The following is a 10,389-nucleotide window of genomic DNA, read 5'->3' as shown; positions in this document are numbered from 1 at the left end:
CTCCAAAAAAAAAAAAAAAAGAAAGAATAAGACTGAAAAGATTTCATTATTTTTAGTGTTTAGTTTTATGACCACTGGAAGTAGTCTAAAACATACTTTAATTTCCTGGGGTTTGTCCTAATTTTTAGTTATCATACATTGGTGCAACAATAAAGGGAATAATTCCTTTAAATACAGGAAAATTACTGCCAATCTTACTGCCACACACTGCCTGTTTTCACTTTGCTAACTTCATGTCCCATGCTTATCCATATAAACTCATATTCTCCACAAAGAGCATAACTGCTAATATTGTATGGCCTACTGCACTTTTCTTTCTTAGTATAAATCATGAAATATTTTTCTTTATTCCTACATAGTTATTGGGTCTTTCTGAGAACCACAGCATAGTCTAAGGGACTCACAGCTAGATTTAAATGGTTTAATATACACTCCTAATTCCATATGCTCTAATCAGTGCTAATAATTAAAAGTTATGCCATTTTTCTCTGTTATTTGTTACTTATATTACAAATACATTATGCATAAAGTCAAAACTCCATTGTTAATTAATCAGGAACCTTTTCTTTAAGTTTATCTTTTATTTATTTCTTCTATAGAGAGGGAGACAGAGAGAGACTAGGAAAGAAAGGCACCTCCAACAGTCTTCATGCTCCAATCCCATCCCCAGCCCAAATCAGAGTGTGCACAGGAAACGAACTTGGGACCTTCCCAGTGACTTCAGCATTGTGAAGCATTTGGTTACCACTGCACCACTATGACTGGTCATGGAAGCATTATTAAATCTCCATTAACATGTCTTAGTTTTCAATGTCTTAAAGACATATTTATTATTATCATTGTTATTTTTAATTTGCTATATGGCACATGTGCTCACCAGAGAGAAAGAGAGAAAGAGTGAGAAAGCAAGCTGCTAGGTCTAGTACTTGATCTGCAGTCAGCCATGTGGGAGTCCACCACCTTAAACACCACAATACCTGCTGGCCCCTATTTTTCAATTTTTCACATCAAGATTAAGTGAACTACTGTGCAAGTTTGTTAAAGGCAGCCCTTTACATTTCTTTTTATGCAGAAAATACTTTGTGGTTCAAGATAGAAGAATCGCAGCACAACTGTCCCTAGGCTGTCAGCGTGCCCTCCAAAACAATAGCAGCGCCTCCTCTAAGGTTCACTCGTCCATCCGGACACAGTGAAATCCCCAGTTCTCCTCCTCGGCAGGAACACTGCAAGGCTAAAGAAAACATAAAACAAGCCACAAATAAGAGTAATTCCACCCTTTTAAATGAACAGCACATAGTGAAAAACCTCTAATAAACCCTAGAGTCCTCCCAGATCAATTTAAAGAATAAATTCCTGTACAGGAGAGTCATTAGATTCAACAAGGAAAAACACAAGCCACCCTTGCTGTCTTCAATTCAGGGTCACAGAAGCCTAGCCATCCCACTAAGTAAGACCTCCACCCTTAAGGCTAAGACTCCTATCTTTTCTTCCTTATTACATGATACAGTGAAGATGCATACATGTGCGAGAGAGAGGGGAACAGCCCCACAGGGTCTGGTTGCACCATGATCCCCTTCTTCCAGTCCTCCAGCACATCAGATTTTGGGTGCTCATGCATGTGCCAGTGTATTCCAGCTGACTGGGCCGAGGATCTGAACCACGGCTGCCATGCACAGACCAGTTTTTCTTATAAACAGTGCATTACCACAGAGTCAAGGAGCTGGCCCAAGACGCCAACTTTGACATCAGGGCAGTGCAGCCTTCACTGTCTGCTCTTATCTCTGTCCCTGAGCAGTATATTATTCTCTAGGGAACTTGGTTTGAAAATAATTTGTTGAATTTAATCCTGTGACTAATGATAGTAGTAAGGAACATTGGTGATCACCCAATTTCAATCTCCCATTAAAAATAACTTTCCTGGGCCAACGTTATACAGCTAATTAATTTTATTCAACAAACACTTAGTGCATTAGAGACATCTGTATGTTAGAGGAGACAGAGGCAGAGATGTTTGTGGTGGAGGATATTTAAAGGTGATGGAATTAAAAAACCTTTCATTTTCATATGGGTGGAACATAACATTTTATTATGTTTTCAAGGGGTTAGTATACATAAGAAGGAATACTAGCTTAAAGTTGGGCAAATAAAAAAGAAATTGGGGGCCAGCGGTGGCATGGTGATTAAGGATGCTGGACTCCCACATGGCTGACAGCTGTTCAAGTCCCAGACCTGGCAGCTTTCTCTCCCCCCACCCCCTCTAGTCAAGTTAAAAATAAATAAATAAATAAAGTTGAATAATTTAAAAAAAAAAAAAAAGGAAATTGGAGGGGCCAGCTGGTGGTATGGTAGTTAAGGCAGCTAGATCCCATATGACCAAGTACATAGTTCAAGTCCTGGACCTAGCGGTTTGAAAAACACAGCAGGCACATGTGCATGTGCCCAAAATCTAGAGAGGAGAATAGAGGAGCGTGGCCATCCTCCCTGCGGGGGGTGATTTCTCGCTTTCCATCTGTCTTTCTGTCAAGTGCACATGCCCTATAGCAAAAATCTCTTTAAAAAATTTTTTTGGTGGAGGGCCAGCAGGTGGCATGGTGGTTAAGGGTGCTGGACTCACTATGGCTGACTACAGTTCAAGTCCCAGACCTGGCGGCTTGCTTTCTCACTTTCTCTGTCTCGCTCTCTCTCACTCTGTCCCTCTCTGGTCAAATTAAAATAAATAAATAAAAGAAAGAAAGAAAGAAAGTTAAATAGTTCTTTCTTTAAAGATAAAGGAAAAAGTTTTAGTAAATAAATGAATTGGAAAAGAACCATCTTACCTCGCATTTCTGTCTTCCCTAGCTCCTGGGACCAGTAGCTGCTGAGAACTGTGTGTGCAGATCCTTTAAACAAGCAAAAATCTATGTGATAATCTTGAAGAGAACAAAGTGATTTGCTGGTAAACAAATAAGCAATTACCTTCAGTTATCCCATTTGACTAAACCTTAGATCACCTAGTCACGTCATTGTGAAATTAGGAATGGAGATAGACAGTGAGACACAGAATTTATAGATAAGTTCCTTCAAATTATGTATCAAATATGTCTTATTGTTTCTGAAGCTGAATTAAACAAAAAACTAATTCTCATCTGGTCTACCAGCTCATTCATTATCTGTCCTTAGCAGAAAAATCAAGGCCTTTATATAAATCTCTATATTTTTCAAGGGATAGTATCAACTTCAGAGATCAGATGCTAAAAATAAAGAAACAAGGGGCCAGGCCTTTGCCTGATCACTGGAGCTAAATCCCACATAGCAAGCATGTGGTTTAAATCCCAGCTCTGGCAGCATGAAAAACATTCCACGCATATGTGCTCAAGATCCTGACAGGATGGAAAAATGGAGAAGGATTGAAGCAGGATAATGCCCCATAGGGGGACGCTTTCTTCCTCTCCCTTCCTCTGTCTCTCTCTCTCTCTCTAGTGCATGTATGTGCTCTCTGGCAAATAAAAATTTTTAAATGAAGAAACAGCATGGAAAATAATTACTGACAGAAATGTCTCTGGGGAAGAAAAGGATAGGGAGAAGACAGGGCCTTCCCATTCGGGAAAATATATTTCGTGTTAGGAGACACCTAAGTAGGTGACCAACCATCTTGGTTTGCCTGATATTGTCCTGATTTAGCACTGAAAGTTCAGCATCCTGAAAAACCCCTTAGTCCCAAGCAAACCCAGATAGTTGGTCATCATCACCCAAAGACCTTCATACTCTAGAAAAGCATTTTTACAGGGAAAGAACTTGCCCTCTGTGCCAGTTAAAGTCTTTGTGAAGTAGCTGTGCATGTGCAAATTTGTTCAGAACCTCTCCTCCACGGGAAAGGGCTGACTTGGGCTATTTGGATATTATTGGGCATTTTCCTAAGTCTTTAAAAGTGCTTTGTTTGCTGAGCTTTGAATTTCATGTGTTTTGTTCCTCAGAGAGCAACTAAGTAAAGATCTTGACGCCATCCTGAATCTTGCCATTTGACCAGTAGAGGAGCCTCAGAAGCTTCTGCCTGGCCCACTCCAACCCTGGATGACACTTCCCCCTCCAGCCTCCTTATCAAGCATTCCCAGCCTTTGCTGGGGAATAGGATGATTAACATTCTGCCCGTCTTTGACATCAATTCTCTGCTTCGGGCTGGTGGAAGATCTGGAAGTGTTGACTCACAGAGCCAGTTTTGTTGTTGTTATTAAAACAGCTAAAAGTTATTAGGCACTTGCCATGTGCCAAGTACAGTATTATATACTTAACATAAGTTGTTTACATAACCCTATGAGATATGATACACTCTTCATAGAAGAAGAAATCGAAACTAAAAAGTTAAGTCATGGGGTCAGCCAGTGGCATGGTGATTAGGGTGACGGGGTCCCACAGAGCTGAATGTGCAGTTTGACTCCCAGATCCAGTGGCCTGGGAAACACGCTGGCACATGTGCATGCATGACCAAAATCCTGAAGAGAGAATGGAAAAGAGGGGATTGTGGCATGGCCATCCCCCTGGGGGATGCTTTCTCACTTTCTCTCTCTCCTTCTGTCTCTCCAGCAAGTGCAGGTGCCCTGAACCAGTTTTTGTTTTGTTTTTTTTTTGTTTTTTTTTTTTTTTAAGATAAGTCATTTACCCAAGGTCAGGAGCTAAGAAGCTAGGAATGCAGACTCAGACTGTCTGACCCTAAAACATCACCCTATTACCTCTTATATTTTGTTTTTTCACATAAGATTTCCATGAAGGAATGGAAGAAGATGGGGAGAGAGAAAAACAAAAGCAGCTCGAAACCAGGCAACTGGGACCAGCAGATGGCGTAATGGTTATGTCGCGAGACTCCCACATGGCTGACTGCAGCTCTAGTCCCAGACACAATGGCTTGAAATTCACGCTAGGCACATGTGTGTTCATGCCCAAAATCCCAAGAGGAGAAGGGATTGTGGCATGGCCAGTCCCCCTGGGGGATTTCTTGCTTTCTGTTTCTCTGGTAAGCACACAGTTCTTATAGCAAAATCTCTCTCACACACAAAAACGGACCAGCAGTTGGCGTAATGACTATATCACCAGTCTCCCATGTAGTCCACCGCAGTTTGAGTCCTGGACTTGGTAGCTTAAATTCACACTGGGCATGTGTGAGTGTGTGCCCAAGATCCCGAGAGGTGAATCGAGGAGAAGGGATTGGGGCATGGGGGGTGATTTCACGCTTTCTGTCTCTCTGTCTTTCTGGCAAATGCATGCACCCTATAGCAAAAACCTCTACAAAAAAAAAAAAGAAAAAGAAAGAAAGAAAGAAAAAAGCTAGCGACCTAAAAAGTCACATGAAAGGCATTTTTTTTTCACCTGGATTTGAGACAGCACAGTGAAGGGCATTTAAATAGCTATTTGTGGGCCATAGTAGCGTATGCTGCTTAACACTGATACTTGGAGGCTGAGGCCACGTGAGAGGCCTGGTCTCAATTCCTGGCCCACCCTAAAAGCTGGGCATAGCAGCATGTGCCTGTGGTCCCAGCTACTCGTGAGGCTGAGGCCGAAGGGTCACAAGCTCGCAGCTACCACAGGCCACACAGCAAGAGTCAGGAGTGGTGACACATACCTATAGTCCCAGCTACTTGGGAAGCAGAGGGAAAATAGTATTTATTATCCTCTTCTTCCATTATTTAACTCTTTTCTAGACTTAAGTAAAGTACCTGTTACAGGGTCTTCAGCCACACCAAACCATGGCGCAAAATATCTGGAGTAAAAGTCAAATCCTTGAGTCTGCCCACCAGACTGTCCTTTAAGGGTGAGAATGAGTCCTTTCACCTTCCCTGTTTTTTCGACTTGTGGCAGAGTCTCTGTGTTCACTTTCAGGTTCTCCAGAAATGACCTTATTTATAAAGCAATATATTAGAGCCAACCCATTTCACAGACCACCCAGTGCGCAGACTTGGCTTCTTGCCCACCCTGCTCAGCAGGAGGAAGGAAAGAGCAAGGAGTGGTAACTTCCCACTGGGAAAAGAAACTCTTCTGGCGGTGTAGATCCAGCACAGCCAGACTAAAGCGGAACTGTAAATCTGGGGACTTGGCCCTCCCCAAAGTGCTGACACAGCCCAAAGTTTAGTTACCTGTCGTAAGTGTCACTGAGCCGGACAAGGAGCTTCCGGGTATCTGGAGAATAGCGGATGTCCTGGACCAGTGTGTCGCCTATGGCAGTCTGTGGAAACAGACAAAAACCCCTCAGGGCACACCCTGGCTCAAGTCCTTGATCCCCTGAAACAGGGAATGAGCTTTCATGCGGCATCTGCTGTGAGCCAGGCACACCCACCATCTGCAGTCTCTGAGAGTGCCAGTCCAGTTTGAAGGCTCAAAGAGACACCCAGGCAGGGGAACCAGCAGTTAGCGTAATGGCTATGTCGCTGGATTCCCGTGCAGTCGACCACGGTTCGCGGCCCCGACCCGGTGGCTTAGAACTCACGCTGGGCGCGTGTGCGTTGTGCCCAAGATCCCGAGAGGAGAATGGAGGAGAAGGGATTGCGGCATGACCATCCCCCCTGGGGGGGTGATTTCTCGCTTTCTGTCTCTCTCTGTCTGTCTGGCGAGTGCACGCGCCCTATAGCGAAAACCTCTCAAAAAAAAAAAAAAGACACCCAGGCATGGCCCACTTCCTGGCTACCAAGAGGCTTTCCAGGTGCCACTTATTAATAGCTTCCCCTCTGCAAGCATCAAAACAGGTGTTGCTTGAACATGCTTACTACTTGTCTCAACACACAACCCCTTCAAATGAGTATTCTCTCCACAGAGAAGGGGATGAAGACATAAATAGGTCCTTGGTCTCTCACTCACACACATACAGAACACACACAGCTCTCTCACACACACATAGATCCACATCTTTATTTCCTTTTTTAAAAGAGTAACTTATTTAATTAATTAATTTTATTTATTTGACCAGAGAGAGAGAGAGAGAAGGAGAAAGGAAGCCACCAGGTCTGGGACTCAGATCGTCGTCAATCACACGGGAATCTAGCACCCCAAGCACCATGCCACCTGCCATCCCCTGACTCACATCTTGACTCAGGTCTGAGTGGTCCTGGAGTCAAAGTCCGGAATCCTTCCTTATTACTGTGTACTATTTTTAGAGATGGGGTCCTCATACCTAACTCTTTGAGTTGTGAGGATTAAAGGAAATAATACAAGGGGACTTAAAAGTTCATGGGAAAATGGAATTAAAATATGAGCTTACTTTAGTGCACAAGATTATGAAATTCATGCATAGCTTTGTATAATATGCATTTTCCATTAACTTCTTTATTTTTTTTTTGAGAGGTTTTTGCTATAGGGTGCATGCACTCGCCAGACAGAGAGAGACAGAGAGACAGAAAGCGAGAAATCCCCCCGAAGGGGGTTGGCCATGCCACAATCCCTTCTCCTCTGTTCTCCTCTCAGGATCTTGGGCATGCACACACATGCGCCCAGCGTGAGTTTAAGCCGCCGGGTCCAGGACTCGAACCGTGGTCAACTACATGGGAGTCCAGCGACATAGCCATTACGCTAACAGCTGATCCCTTTTCCATTAACTTCTTGAAAAGCCCTCATTTACGTGGAATACCTACAGCAGCTAGAACATCCTACATGGCAAGGACTCAGGACTGGAAGTCAGGCCCAGAGGCTTCCTCTAATGCTGCTCTGCATAACAAGCACACCCCTATCACTGAGGCTGTATAGTACAGACCACTAATGCATTTTCTCAAGGTATTTTGGCTCCCTCTACCCAATGTCGCACAAAACCTTGTTCAAATCCAAGAACATTGTTTGTTTGAGGATGACTTGGAGTAGTGAGGGAGCTTATGAGGGGACACTCTGCTCACAAGTCACCTCCCTTTGGCATCACCCCCAGCTGCCAGACAGAACTGATGACAATAACAACAGTGATGGCAGTCATTAGGGATTTCAGGTTTTCTAACCCTCATTAGGAACCAAGACACTCAAGTGCCCATGGCCAAGACATCCCCTGATTTGGGGGTTGGGGTCACCTGGGCTTTCTGCCTGTATGACTGTGGGCTGACCAATGTCCCTTCCTCAAGAAATGGTGACTCTTACACCCAGATTCCATCTGCCCTCAGAGACCTTACAATGTCTCTAATATTGTCCTTCTCCACATGGGTTCCTATGTTGACTTGAAGGTTTAATTCTCAGTTAGGGATCTTATTCCAATTTATAAGGAGGGAACATATAATGACCATACTCAAAATAATACTTTATTATCCCATTTTATAAAAAGAATTATTTATTGGGAGACCAGCAGTTAGCGTAATGACTATGTTGCTGGACTCCCACGTAATCGACCGTGGTTCGAGTCCCAGACCCGGCGGCTTAAACTCACACCGGGCGCGTGTGCACGCATGCCCAGAATCCCGAGAGGAGAACGGAGGAGAAAGGACTGCGGTGTGGTCGTCCCCCCTGGGGGGTGATTTCTCGCTTTCTGTCTGTCTCTGTCTGTCTGGCGAGCGCACGTGCCCTATAGCAAAAAAGCCTCTCAAAAAAAAGAATTATTTATTGGGACCAGCAAATGGCATAATGGTTACATCACTGGACTCTCACATAGTTGATTGCAGTTTGAGTCCCGGACCCGGTGACTTAAAAATCACACCAGCTACATATGCATGAGTACCCAAAATCTTGGGAGAATGTAGAAGGGATTGCAGCGTGGTCATCCCTGCTAGGGGGTGATTTCTCACTTTTTCTCTGGTGAGTGCACATGCCCTATAACAAAAAAATCCTTCTAGGGAACCAGCGGTTAGCGTAATGGCTATGTCGCTGGACTCCCACGTAGTCGACCGCGGTTCGTGTCCCGGACCCGGTGGCTTAAAACTCACGCCGGGCGTGTGTGCGTGCGTGCCCAGGATCCCGAGAGGAGAATGGAGGAGAAGGGATTGCGGCGTGACCATCCCCCCTGGGGGGTGATTTCTCGCTTTCTATCTCTATGTCTCTCTCTGTCTGTCTGGCGAGCGCACGCGCCCTACAGTGAAAATCTCTCCAAAAAAAAAAAATCCTTCTAAAAAATATAATTCTTTTTAATTATTGTATTATTATTTTCTAATGTGACCAGAGAGAGACAGAGACAGAGAGAAGTTGAGAAAGCAAGCCATCAGGTCCAGAACTCAAGCCATAGTTGGCCATGTGGGAGTCCAGTGCCTTAGCCACCGCATTACGTGCCAACCCCCTATCATCCCATTTTACAAATGCTGACTCTTAGGCTGAGAGAGACTTGGTTAAGTTCTTTCCATATGAACGAGATCTATTTTCCCATTGACATACTCACAGTAATTCATTTATACATTTGGCTTGTCTCCAGAAACTCAAGCCATGGGTGGGGCTGAGTGTAAAATCAGAATCCTTGTCTGTTTATACTGTCCAAAAACTTAGATAAAGCAAAACACTAAAGAGATTATAAATGAAAATTTACTGCAAAACATACCAGGGGTACTCATAATAATCCATTTCATGGAATCTATTTTTTTTCTTTATGTGTGTGTGTGCACGCGCATGTGTATGTGAGCATACGTGTGTGGTGCACACAGGATCTGTGTTGTAATCCTCCTCCCTCAGCCTCTTATGTAGCTGGGTCCACAGGAATGTGCCACCATGCCCAGCTTTCTTCTTTTAAGGGATGACATTTAGAACTCAGTGAGATAATACAAGTGAAGTAAAAGCACATGGTGCAGCACAGAGACACAAAAATGTTCTCTGTTATTGTTATTAAGTTCCACCTCCACAAAGCTCAGGCAGAGGCCAGGCTGTACACTTCATCTTCCCTATTGATGCCCATGTTTTCCTGGTCTCCTCCACCAAAACTCAGCCCTCCACCTCCATCCCATCCTCCACCACAGAAATGTGGGACACTGTCAGCTGTCAGTTTCCAGTCTACCCCTCTACCCAGTTTGTCTGGATTTCATAGAATAACCCAATTTCTGCAAGAAACCCCCAACTTTCATACCTGAATTGCTTGTCCATGACTTTTCTAGCTAAGAAAGGATAGAAATTCAACACCTCTTCATGTCCAAAGGCTGATCTCCTCCCAGCCACTAAAGTTTCCTGAAGATATCCTATTCCTTCTCACCAGTTCCTTCAGTTTCTTCATTCTGAGACTGCCCCTCAAAAGTCCCTCTTCCCCAACGCTATCATGGTGGCTAATGCTGACAATTGAAAGTCAAGGAGGGCTAACCCCATGGCCTGCTGGGTAAGGAAGCCAGATCCTGTACAGCTGACCATGCGGGTCAAAATTCCAAGCACTGTCAACTTGGAAAACATGCTGAGTATGTGTGTGTGTGTGTCCCCCAAATCCCGACAGAATGACAAAATGAAAGAGAAGGGATTGTGGCATCAACACACCCCACCCGGGAGTGCTTT

The 10,389-nt window shown here is 44.1% G+C and overlaps 1 protein-coding gene across 1 annotated transcript in view; it reads right to left on the bottom strand.

Moving 5' to 3' along the window:
* Positions 1-241: 241 nt before the first annotated feature.
* Positions 242-10,389, bottom strand: part of PBLD (phenazine biosynthesis like protein domain containing) — a 56,351-nt gene continuing 46,203 nt past the window's right edge. The window contains exons 7-10 of the mRNA XM_006148946.3: positions 6,105-6,193; positions 5,688-5,866; positions 2,817-2,879; positions 242-1,231 (exon numbers count right to left, since the gene is read on the bottom strand). Coding sequence (XP_006149008.1) covers positions 1,119-1,231; positions 2,817-2,879; positions 5,688-5,866; positions 6,105-6,193 — 444 coding nt within the window. The 3' untranslated portion in view covers positions 242-1,118. The remainder of the gene's footprint in view (positions 1,232-2,816; positions 2,880-5,687; positions 5,867-6,104; positions 6,194-10,389) is intronic.

This window comes from Tupaia chinensis, unplaced genomic scaffold, assembly GCF_000334495.1.
Source record: "Tupaia chinensis unplaced genomic scaffold, TupChi_1.0 Scaffold000250_1, whole genome shotgun sequence".
Classification (NCBI taxonomy): Eukaryota; Metazoa; Chordata; class Mammalia; order Scandentia; family Tupaiidae; genus Tupaia; species Tupaia belangeri.
The sequence above is the reverse complement of the archived record's forward strand: the minus strand, read 5'-3'. Positions and strand labels throughout refer to the sequence as shown.